The sequence below is a fragment of the Salvia hispanica genome, chromosome 5 (genome assembly GCF_023119035.1).
Source record: "Salvia hispanica cultivar TCC Black 2014 chromosome 5, UniMelb_Shisp_WGS_1.0, whole genome shotgun sequence".
In the NCBI taxonomy this organism is placed as follows: Eukaryota; Viridiplantae; Streptophyta; class Magnoliopsida; order Lamiales; family Lamiaceae; genus Salvia; species Salvia hispanica.
Window position 1 is genome coordinate 39137017 of NC_062969.1, and position 12663 is coordinate 39149679.

General features: G+C 40.6%; 3 protein-coding genes across 3 annotated transcripts; 2 read left to right on the forward strand and 1 right to left on the reverse strand.

Annotated features, from left to right (window-relative positions):
• Positions 1-2734: 2734 nt before the first annotated feature.
• LOC125187930 (dnaJ protein homolog) lies at positions 2735-5355 on the reverse strand. Its single transcript, XM_048084605.1, has 6 exons — positions 5079-5355; positions 4177-4342; positions 3957-4098; positions 3577-3853; positions 3288-3486; positions 2735-3192 (listed from the first exon to the last, which is right to left on the reverse strand). The coding sequence occupies exons 1-6, from the start codon at positions 5229-5231 to the stop codon at positions 2867-2869; spliced, it is 1263 nt and encodes a 420-aa protein (XP_047940562.1). The 5' UTR covers positions 5232-5355; the 3' UTR covers positions 2735-2866.
• Positions 5356-6390: 1035 nt separating this feature from the next.
• LOC125190905 (protein IQ-DOMAIN 2-like) lies at positions 6391-9566 on the forward strand. The gene is made up of 8 exons (XM_048088326.1): positions 6391-6519; positions 6964-7054; positions 7237-7785; positions 7892-7975; positions 8059-8286; positions 8362-8493; positions 8583-9093; positions 9176-9566. The coding sequence occupies exons 2-8, from the start codon at positions 6974-6976 to the stop codon at positions 9304-9306; spliced, it is 1716 nt and encodes a 571-aa protein (XP_047944283.1). The 5' UTR covers positions 6391-6519; positions 6964-6973; the 3' UTR covers positions 9307-9566.
• Positions 9567-9883: 317 nt separating this feature from the next.
• Positions 9884-12135, forward strand: LOC125190202 (glycosyltransferase BC10). The gene is made up of 2 exons (XM_048087427.1): positions 9884-11188; positions 11796-12135. The coding sequence occupies exon 1, from the start codon at positions 10101-10103 to the stop codon at positions 11172-11174; it is 1074 nt and encodes a 357-aa protein (XP_047943384.1). The 5' UTR covers positions 9884-10100; the 3' UTR covers positions 11175-11188; positions 11796-12135.
• The last annotated feature ends 528 nt before the right edge of the window (positions 12136-12663 follow it).

Sequence of the window (12663 nt, forward strand, 5' to 3'; positions counted from 1 at the left end):
TATGACGTTTTTATGATTTTGGTGTTGAGGATTATGTTTTGAATTATTCCGTCCCACACACCGTCCAAAATGGACTGACTCCGGTCCATTTTCAAATGTGTGGGACGAAATAATTCAAAACGTAATGTTCATGATCAAAATCGTAAAAATGTCATATGTTTAGGATCACATTTGGCCCTTTACTCTTTTTTTTTTTTCCTAATAGTTATATTTTTGATGGAATAATAGGGGAAGACTTCCTTTATATCTGTGGAGGCTATGCATGAGCTGCATATATTCATATTTGTGCTAGCTGTCATGCAAATTGTCCTTAGTCTGACCCACATGGGCTTAGGAATGCTTAAGGTAACTAATTTAACCTAGCTTTTTTAATTACTTAATTAAACATTAAATAACTTATTTTTTGCCTAACATGTAAAGATGAAGAGATGGGCTAGTTGGGAAAGGGAAGCTCGGAATGTAGATCCAGAGAGACTTACGAGCAGATATGCTACGGAGAATACTTTCCTATGGATTGTAAGTATATTCAAGATTTTGAATTTCAATCTATGTAGAGTTTTAATTAATTATGATCCACATTTTCTTTTGTTGTGGCAGAGATGTTTTTTCCGTCAATTCTTCCCTTCTATGACAAGAGATCACTACCTCGCTCTGCGCCAGGTTAGTTTTTTACATATTTGCTCCTTTTCATGATTATATAACAATCAATAAATGCATATAGTTTACTTAAATATGATTGTGGCAGGCAACAGATGACTCGGCTAATTATCGAAAGCATGTTCAACAAGCACTTGAAAATGATTTCAAAGCTCTCATCGGTATAAAGTAAGTCTAAGTAAATCTAATTACTCACCATTAAAAAATACATAATCAATTTTCAATTGAATTTTTCACTAATAATATTTTATTCATTCGTAAACAGCCCAATCATGTATATGCTGGTGGTCATGTTCATGTTTGGTAATCTACTTGGTAAGTTTAATGATGATTTATGACTTAATTGAGTAGTACTATATCATTAGCTAATCTAGTTACTAATTGTTATAGGAGGGCGTTTCTTCATATGGCCGAGTTTCCCATTTCTACCTCTAATTGTGAGTATCTTATTAATTTTCTCAAAAACAATTTTCTATTTTAGGAATAGAAATGATGACAAGTACTAATATTAGTATTATGTTTATAATAATGTAGGGAATGCTGATCGTGGGAGCAAAAGTAGAAACCATAGTGGCAAAAATGGCTCCAGGCCATCTTGACTCTTCTACAATCAACCATCTCTTCTGGTTCAATCGTCCCCAGCTCAGTGCTGAGATTTCTCCATTTAATCCTGTTTACGGTAAATATAGCTTCAAGTTTCTTAATTAATACATAATTATTAGAGGTTGATTAACACTTAATTGAATTAGTTATCTATAATTAACTTTAATTTCTTGTTTCCATGACAGAACACCTTTAATATATCCTTCTCTGTATGGGTCCTAGTAAGTAATCTTCTCATAATTAATTATATTTTTTAATTTTCTCACAGCAAATTATTTAATTGAAATAATAACATTTCATATTTTTGTAGTGGCAATATGGAATCCATAACTGTGCTCTTGTACCGTATGACACTTGTTTATAATCAGGCTTGTAGTAGCGTAAGTGTACACTGGTTATTAGAATTTACCCATTATCCAAAATATTATTAACACTCTTCCCTGCTATGAATTTAAATAACATGTTCAATGAATTTGATGCAGGGTGATAGTACAAGTCCTAGGCAGTTACAACACTCTGCCCTTGTTACTCAGGTTTTGTGATCACCTTTCTTTTTGTAACTAATGCTACTACTGCATATCTTTAACTAATGGGGTTGTTAATTAATCTGCAGGTGGGATCAAAATACAAGACAACAGTGGGATCAAAATACAAGACAACAATGCCTGAAGAGCCTCCAGTGGACATCCCCACGGCCATGGCAGAGAGGTCAACGGGCGCCTCCACGTCCCAAGGGTCACCCACACCGCCCACTTGTACCGAGGTTGTACATAGTGATGAGATAGTTGAAATACGGTGTGAGGGGCCTGCGGATGCCTCCACGTCCCATCAGTCGGTCTCTATGCCTCCACATCTCATCAGTGACACGCCACCAGAGGATGTGGAGGTAGAGATTACGATTGAAGAAGATGTGGAGGTAGAGATCACACTTGAAGAGGAAGATGTGGAGGTGCCGCCGGTTCTAGAAGAGACCGGCGAAGATGCTAACTCAGGGACGAAGCCGGACGCCCAAAGCGTCAGTCCAGGAGACCAGCCGGACGCTATGCCTCCACATCTCATCAGTGACACGCCACCAGAGGATGCGGAGGTAGAGATCGCTGTTGAAGAAGAAGATGTGGAGGTGCCGCCGGTTCCAGAAGAGACCGGCGAAGATGCTAGCTCAAGGACGAGGCCGGACGCCCAAAGCGTCAGTCCAGGAGACCAGCCGAACGCCCAAAGCGTCGATCCAGTGGACTCGGCATTGAGCGAAGTTTAGTTTTGTTGCTTGAGCGTGTCTAGTTTTGTTGTTAGATTCTGCACATTTGATGGATTTGATTTGTCGTTGTGACTTTTGGTTTGATGGATTCTGCACATTTGATGAATATATATGATGGATTCTGCACATTTGATGAATATATATCTAAAAATAGAATATCTGACAACTTAACAGATTAATAGAGTAGAAGAAAACGGTTTAAACAAACAATAGATGAAATACAAACAAAACTAGCAGCAAAGTCTTCATTGAAGGAATAATTTGTTGCATTATGACAGAAAGTATGGTTCAACAAAAAAAAGGCAGTAACTTTCACAACCCAAACAACTTCTCATGTTTCAGGCCCTCCCATCACTGCTGGGCGCATTGAACCCTCTGGCCCCCACCGTGCATGTCCTCATCATCCTCATCATACGCCTCCTGGTGCTGGGCTGCAGCCCTCCTCCGGGCTTCCTCCTCAATGTTGACATCGTGGAGAGTTGTCTCCTCGCACTCATCAATCTCCATGTCAGTCAGCTGGGACTGCGGCCTTGCAGGGAGGATCTTCTCCAAGGCAGCTACCTGGTCTGGCGCGAGGGATTCTGGGAAATCGACGTTGAAATGGATGTAGAGCTTGCCCTTCATGAAGGGCCTCTGGTACATTGGCATTCCTTCGTCGTTGATCGCCTTGTATGAATCTGTAACAAGTCAGTGTATTAGTAAATCCTGACACGTTGGATATAATCATCGCGAAACTAAACTATAAACCGAGAAAACGGATGTAAACACTTACTAGGCTTCACAACTTCTCCTGGGTGGGACTTGATGAGGAGCTGTCTGCCATCTAGGTGAGACAGGATAAACTGAAACCCACAGAGGGCCTCAGTAAGGGATAGTGAGTGCTCGGTGAAGAGGTCATCACTCTTTCTCTTGAACTTGGGATGCTCCTTCTGTTGGAGCACGAAGACTATATCTCCGGTCACAGTATCAGGCTGCATAAGTAAACACATCATATCATGTCAGGAACGTCTCAATGCCAACACAACACGAGATCACAATCAAGATATAACCATCATACATACCGCCTCATCAGCTTCTCCTGGGAAAGTGATCTTCTGTCCGTTCTGCATTCCCTTCTCAACATGGACTTCCAAGACTTTCTTCTCCTGGACAACCTTCTCACCCTTGCACTGGCTGCACCGATCTTTATCACTGATGGTTTCTCCCGTACCTTTGCAGTCGTTGCACGGGTGCTGCATCTGCTGAATCATGCCAGGGCCAAGTTGCCTGATGGAGACCTTCATACCACTTCCTTGACAGCCTGAGCATTTCATGGAAGCTCCTGATTTCGATCCCTTACTGTCATACAAGGTCCCATCAAACCATGTTAGCCACAATATTCATGTATAAAGCAAAGCAGGTCACCCTGAAATTAACACCATCAAAGCACGCAAAAACATACCCACTACACTTGGAACAAATAACATTGCGTGACAGAGAGAGCTTCTTCGTTGTCCCGAGATAGAGCTCCTCAAGAGACACCTTCAATGGATGCACTACATCTTCTCCCCTTCTTTGCCTTCTTCCTCTACTGCTACCACCACCTGGTTAAAGAGACATAACAAATCAGTCAAGAATACAATAGGAAGCTTGAAAACAAGCACTCGGCCCACATTGCTCACCTCCAAATGGGCTCCCGCCAAAGAATGAGGAGAATATATCAAATGGATCGTGCATGCCGCCTCCTCCACCCATTCCTTCTTTGAGTGCATCCTCACCGTACTGGTCATAGATTTCACGTTTCTCGGGATCACTTAACACCTCATAAGCATGAGCAAGCTCCTTGAACTGCATCACATACCATAATTTCAGTCCTCCAATCAAACTAAGCATCAACAAGGCTAGAAAACTTCCCATTCTTAAAATTTATCATCCTATTAATGCAGCAATTTCATACTCACAACAATTAACAATTAACATACACATCAATGAACGGGTAATTAGAGCAATTAATGATGTTATCTCATACATGATCACTCAAGCAATGCACACAATTCAGCAAATAGCTTGTTTCACTACATTTAGCTATCAATAAGTCGATCAAACTTCTAAAAACCGAATATTTGTCATCAAAATACCTAATTCACGTTCAACATTTTAGTCAAAGAAGGAGAAACTTCTGAATGATTTCATAAAATCCAGAAACCATTGCAACAAAAGGCCAAAACATCAGCCTTCAATTCAATTCACCAGAAAAATCCAACAACATATTCAATTATCCATCGATTATAATCCAAAAACCCTAAATTGATGCCCAACAACATAAAAACCAATTAATAAACCAATTAACGAAAGAATTAACCACAGATCGAGCTAAAAAAACCACTCGGTGAACTCACCGCCCACTCCAAAACACACAAAATAAATCAACAATACTTTCTCATGATCACCAATAAACCATATCAATCAATAATTGCCAATAACATAAATCACTCAGACAAAGGAATCAGCACAGATCGAGCTAAACAACACTGGGTGTAAATCCTCGCACACTCCAAAAACACAAACAATCAATCAACAATACCTTCTCAGGATCACCGCCCTTATCAGGATGGTTCTTAATCGCAGCTTTCTTATACGCCTTCTTCAAATCCTCCGGCGACACCGTCTTAGGCACCCCGAGAACCTCATAATACCTCGAATTGTCGCTCTTTTTCGGCGCGCCTCTCCCAAACATATTCAATTACTCGGAATTAACTCCTCAATCGAGAGTCGATCACTAATTTACAAACTTTCACAAGCGATCGAGAGCTTTGAGAGAGAGAGGAAGCGAGAGAAACAGCAGTCTTGCGATTGTGGGGGAAACAATGGCCGAATTTAATAGGGAATTCACTGACGGTGGCGATGGAGCGATCGAGCGATCCTGGCCGTTGGACTAGGCAAAGTTAGTTTCCTTCGATGGGTGAAGAATCTCGAATTCTCTACCTTGTTCTTTTCTTTTTTCAATTTTTGTTGGATTAATTATTGGCCGTTGATTATGGAAGGAGGGTCCAGATTTCTCTTCTAGATTGTTCTCTGCATATTGATGAAAACGCGCTTTTTATATTAACTTCTAACAATAAAAACGTGTTCGTGTAATATAAAATTCGAAACATATGTAAAGATTTAAAAGATGACTATCTTTCGATGATATATACTATATGACGGTATTTTAATTTTTGATTTGTGAATATTAATTCAATTGATGTATCTTAGACGCCGTCGTTTAGATTAGTCGAATTTTAAATATATAAAACTCAAAAAAAATTTTAAAAAAAAAATATTGTCTAATATTTGTTTTAGCTCCTCCTTCATCGGTTTCGACTTCTATGTATTGTAAGAGAGTTTCAACCACGAATCCTCATCCTCAAATGAGTTTTTTCGTTAGTGGAAAGGTCCTCCACGTCCAAATCAAAAAACGTCTTGAACTTCTAGAATAATCGTCTTCACCCTTTACCTCATCGTTGTCAATACTTAGTAAACCTTTGCAGTACAAACAGGTGGAGTCCGTAGATAGCATAATCTGTTATGGTGGTTAAAGTTCATGATCTTTATTGTTTAGTTCATGTTTTTTTTTTATTTACACATTTAACTATTAAAAACAGTTTTTATATCTTAATAACATAAAATAGATGAACTAAAAAAGAAACCAAGCCTCAATTTTTAAGTAATTTAATGCAATAAATCTGAATTAATATATTGAAAATACAAGGCAATTTTCAACCTAATTTAAATTGGTGGTATTTATAAAGTACAAACACCTACACATGCTCTTGACCACATTTTTATATTGGATTTTTTTACTGCTGAATTATGCTTTTACACTCTTCATATCGCAGACGCATGCAATCTTTCCCCTTTTTCACATTGTTTCTGGGAAATTAACGTGTGCGTTTGTCATCAAATTCATAAAATTTTCAATATCTCCAGAAATTCTTCTGACGAAGTTGATGTTGCATGGATTAAATCACGTATTTTCACTGCAGGTAATTTTATTATTTAATCGTGTAATATTTCATTGTTTTTACGCGTATGAAGGAAATTTAAAAATAAAATATGTCATCAGTAATTTCAATTTGAACTTGAGCTGAAATCCACACTCGAATCGCCAGTAATTTTTGTTATTGGTTGCGGAATTGCATGCTGCATTGGTAAAAATAGGTATTTAATGTAGTGTGTTCATAACTATTGCATAAATCGTCTCGTTGATCGAGTATTTGAGCTGAAATTCACTGCGACGATCACATTATGCGGTTGAATTCTGCGAATTTGATGGTGATTATGCACGAATAAACCTTCATTTCGTGTTGAGGCATATGCTTAATCGATAGAATGCTTTCAATTTAATCTGCTACAATGATATGTGAAGAGGAATTGTTGAAATATTGTGCCAAATTATGATTTATTTTTTTCTAATTTTTCTGCTGCAGCTCTGGCAAGATGGGTGCTCCGAGGAGATGGATCAATAAATTGCTTGGTTTGAAGAAATCAGAGAAAATAGCATCTTCCGAGGAGGAAAATGTTGGTGACATTTTCTGATTTCTAATCTCCTTGTGTTGTATCGTGTATTGTGTATTGCAATTCTTATTTTTCTTTGGAAGTTTGATACTCAGATCAGGTTTCCTTATGAACTGTCTTCGATTTGTTGTTGATCCAAATATAGATGAAGATCACAGATCTTATAATCATTTCAATGTGTGTAGATTTCTGGAAATGCTAGCAAGATCAACAAACGCAAGCCCTCTGTTGAGCCTGAGAAAGGCAGATTTGGGAGTGAGTTGAAAGAGAATGTGGAAACAGATTTTGAAGATGCAAACTGGCAGTGGGAGATGGAGCATTCCGGTCGGCCTTCCACTTCACATCAGGAGAAAAATGCAGCTCGACTCTCAGAGGATCGGCGCGTGCAGCAAGATGCAGCTCAGCAGCAACCTCGGGAGGATTGGAGAGAGGAATGGATGGGTGCATATGCCAAGGAAGGAAACTTCACATCAGCTCCGGATTCACCAAACTCACCCGAGGACCAAACTGCAGCTGATCAGCTTGAAGATGATGGAACAGAAGGATGGGCAACACCGGATGTGAGAGACATGTTCGAGCCAGATACTGATCCAGTTAGTCCACATTCCAGCTCATCAGAAGTGGAAGATGCAAACTTCATGTCAGATCTCGATGCATCTAATTTCGAGGAGGACCAGAATATGCAGGAGGACTGGGCAAACATATGTTTCCAAAACGCCGTTAGAGGTTATGTGGTATATAGTTTTCATTGAATTTGTTAAACTGTTTTGTACATTGCAGCATAAGGCCTTTGGAGAGATATCCTTAGTTATACATGTTCTGCTTTCTTCTTCGTTTCAGGGGCAAAACGAAACTAAAACTCGACTGCGTATGAAAGAAGAATGGGCTGCCGTATGCATCCAAGCTGTTTATAGAGGATTCAGGGTATACAACTGATGCATTTTCTGATGTTTGTTTACTAAGAATGGGCAAAATAAACTATGCTTTCATGCCATGTCATACATCAGACTAGGCGAGCCTTTCGTGCTGTAAAAGGACTGACGAGGCTTCAAGCTCTAGTGAATGGTCATACTCTGAAAAGGCAAACTTCCATTGCCCTACGCTGTATTCAAGCTTTAGTAAAGGTTCAGGCCCATTCCCGAGCAAAGCATGCCGGCTCTACATTAGAGAATCAATCAGTACAAAAGAAGCTAATGCAACAGCTTGAAGTCGAGGCTCCAGCTAAAAAACCTGGAGTAAGCCTTACTACTTCGTTGTTGTATCTTCTGAGTTACACAATATCTTACATGATGTGCTTTCGCCTGCTCTAGTCTTTACCGTGCACCCAGAATGGGTGGTGTGACAAGGCTGGCTCTCCTGCTGAAATCCGAGCAAGGTGGCGGAAAAGGCAGGAGGCTGCTGCTAAGCGCGAAAAAGCAAGAGCATATGCTTTGGCTCGTCAGGTAAACGCCTATTTACCTCGAATGAGAAACAGCTTAACAATTTTGTGATGATGAATATGTTTCACATGGAAAAAATCTTTATTGTGCAGTGGCAGGCCGGGATAAGGCAGCAGCCGCAGCCGCAGCAACAGCAACAACAGCAGCACAAGGAGGAGCAAGAGGCAACACCTACTGGTGTCCCCACAGTGAAAACTGAGTGGGTCTGGAAATGGTTGGAGAGGTGGATGTCTGTTCGCCCATGGGAAACAAACTTCTTAGATGACACTAGTCTTAGAAATGGAATGAAGAGTCCTACAAGCGAACGGTTTGCTCTAGTGGATGCACCAACATCTCCATTGACAGAGAGAAAGCCATTGTCAAGTACTGGCAACGGAAAATCCATGCCTCGTTTCAACATCACCATTGCGAAAAGTCCTTCAGCGAGGAGGTTAGCTGCTGGGCTGGACACTCCCATCTCACTTGTTTCAAGTAGGAGTCCCAGAACACCTGTAAAAAACTCAGCTCCCTCGAGACCAGGTCTTGGTTCTAGATCTTTCAGTACTCCTAGAGAGCGTTCCAGCCTTTCGGATTTTCAAGACAAGAAGCGATTGTCTCTGCCTGGTAAAGGTCTTCTTCATATTGGTTTCCCAATTTGAGATAGGAACTTGTCACACACTTGCTTATCCACAATCTACTGAAACAGGGCCAGTGCATGGAGCTAGGCTTCTCGCGCAAACTGCTGTCAACAGCCCCCGGATTCAAAGTCCTCGTACTCCTCAGAAACCCGGGGGCTCCAGAAGCAACGATGTCAAGTCCTCAAAGCTCAGCCACTAGCCCGTGTCGACTAACCAGCCTAACTCCTACATCCACTTTCATCAGGCACAAAAACACACATTATTGGAACGCAAGCCGCCACGAAAAAGGTTCGTTCGTAGCTAAACTGCTAAAGCCTCCAATGGTTGAAGTTGCGAGGGCTAAGAATGAAATGCCTGAACTCAACACCTATTTTGTACAGTACATGATTTGTAACCAATGCTTCATTTCAACACTATTTGTATTGTACAATATATAAAGTGATTTTACTTGATCCTAAATTATTAATATAAAGTGATTTTATGCATGTCACTTGTATTGAATATTGTTCGATAAAAAAATATGTTTAGGTAAATAAATGTAAATATGTATATAAATTGTTGAGATGCAACAATGGAATGTTGACACTTGAAAGTTGTGAAAAAAAACAAAAGATTATTCAATCTACACCACTACATTTCTGAATCCACTTCAATTAGTCAAATATAAACAAAGGAATAAATTAAGTGAAAGTGATCGATAAAGAAAAAGAAAATCGTAAAAGAAAAAGCGATATCTACATAACGGCGTTAACTCTCTCCGTCATATCCGACTTCCGCAGCCCTTCACACTCTCTCTCTTTCTCTCTCTCTCTAAAACTTTGAGTTCGCTTCACAAATCTCAAAACCACCCAAAACCACCGCATCGGAACCCTAGCGCGCCACCTCCATCGCCATGAAATCTCACTTATCTCTCCGATAAACCTCATAAATCTCAAATCAAACCTCCAAAACACACACTCAAACTGAAGAGGAGAGGAAATTCATCGGCAGCAAATGGCGATTTCCACAACTTCATCGCCGCTGGTCCCCGCCCTAATCCTCCTCCTCTCTCTACCAGTCCTCTTCTTCTTCCTCGCTCCTCGAATCCTGCCGCCGCGCCAAATCTCCATCTCCGCCCCGGACGAGCTCGACGACCTCTCCCTCTTCCACAAGGCCATCGCCATGGACTCCGCCAATTTCTCCCGCCGCCTCCCCGCCGCCAGATCGCACCTCTCCGCCGGCCTCCGCCGCCCTAAAATCGCCTTCCTCTTCCTCACCAACTCCGACCTCCATTTCGCCCTACTCTGGGAGCGATTCTTCTCCAATGCCACTCGCAAGCACTACAACATCTACATCCACGCCGACCCCTTGGTCAAAATCGCCCCCTTCGAAGGCGTATTCAAGGACAGGCTCATCCCCTCCAAGCGAACCCAGCGATCCTCGCCGACTCTCATCTCCGCCGCGCGCCGCCTCCTCGCCACGGCGATGCTCGACGATCCGTCCAACGCCTACTTCGCCCTGATCTCGCAGCACTGCGTCCCGCTCCACTCGTTCAACTACCTCTACAATTTCCTCTTCGATTTGGGCAGGTTGTCGCGGAACTTGGAGTTCTCGAGCTACATTGAGATTCTCGACAACGAATCGAATCTATGGGATCGGTACAACGCTAGGGGACGGAGTGTGATGCTCCCCGAGGTCAATTTCGATCAATTCCGCGTCGGATCGCAGTTTTTCGTGCTCACGCGAAAGCACGCGCTGATGGTGATCAAGGACAGGGAGCTGTGGCGGAAGTTCAAGCTCCCTTGCTTGAATGTGGAGTGTTGTTATCCAGAAGAGCATTATTTTCCCACGCTTTTGTCAATGCAGGATCCAAATGGCTGCAGCCACTATACACTGACGAGGGTTAATTGGACGGATAGCCACAATGGCCATCCCCACACTTATCACCCTCCCGAGTTGTCGGCTGATCTAATTCACACTCTCAGGGAGTCGAATTTGAGCTATTCACATATGTTCGCGAGGAAATTCTCGCCGGATTGCTTGGAGCCTCTGATGGATATGGCGGATGAGGTTCTCTTCAAGGACTAATCACTTTGCCTTCGGTGAGTTAGATGCTTTCTCTATTTGCTGAAATCGTTTTCTGCTTTGAGTTAGTATCTCAACATGTTTGATTTGGCTAGTTCTTGGATGGTTTAACTCTGTATTTTGATAATATGGTCTGATGTATATAGCTGTCTCTGATTGTCGTTTTTGGTGTTGATTGTTGAGAATTGTGATAGTTTATCGGCCTTATTTAGTCGATCGTTGTTGGTTTTTGATGTAATGTGGTGATAGTTCAGATTGAAGTAGTCTGAATTAGGTGATATTGATCTTGTTTTAAGTAGGATGCAATGTAAGTATGTGTTTGGTTTCATTCCAAAGTTTAGAACTGAACTGAACTGAATGGAATTTAGATTCTTTTCGTGGAACGGTTCCATGTAGAGGAGGTTTATAGAAACTTTAGTTGATAGTATTTCGGAGAACTTTATATGATTCCTTCATCCATTTTGATATGCTCTATCAAGCTTTTTGAACTATACTTAACTTGGAGCTGTCAAAAGATACCCCATTGTTGAAACAGTTAGATGTGTTCTCTTAAGCTTGGTCTTGATAGAAATGTGAATCCACAATCTGATCAGACCTCTTTTGTTTGTTGTTGGCTTGTTGCAGAAGAAGGAACATCGAAGGAAGTCTTTTCGAAGGAAGGACGTTGAAACCGGAGTGGGATTAGGTTCTTTAAGTGGCTGATAAAATAAATGCCCTAAACCTAAGTAACCCCATGGTTTCCATCTCAAGCAGATTTAAGTGTCATTTTAATGTCTAGGAAAGCAAACTATGTTTATTGTGGTGTAATTTGGTGGTGTGATGCTTTTATCAATGGTGGTTGAATATGGCTTTGTAAACATCCAGCAAAAGATGGAGTGGGTGGAATTGTGATTTTTGGCCCCTTTTGTTTATATTGTAAATATGTACTACTATGAATTACTTATATGAATGCCTATTTCTTTTCCCTCTCTGATTACAAAAAAAGTGATCTTGCACTGTTTTTCTTTGACATCTCATCTACCAAATTCTTGATTTGAAATGTGGATTTGAATGAACACTCATAAAGATTGTAAAAAAGCAGGTATGAAAGTGCAACTACTTGGAAATTGGGATGCATATGTTTAACATATGCATTCTTGAAGCTTACATCATTTCCTATTTCTTGATTTGCAATTAATATAAAAAATAAGAAAAAGATGGAAAATGAATAACTATGTAGGTGATTGAAAGGGATGGTGTTTGGTCTTATTTTTCATCCTTCATTCTTGAGAATTTAATTTCAAGGATATCTTTGAAAGTGAATTTAATAGAGAAATATTGATAATCAATGGGAGTTACTCGAATATTTATCTCTTGATAGATAATATTGATAATTTTATAGAATGAAATGAAGACCAATAGCCTAACATATTCGTAGAGTAGACTGTCGGTGAGGGTTTGGTTTCTTGTTAAGTTTCATTTGCTTTTGGTCAAACTTTAGCAGTTGAAATAA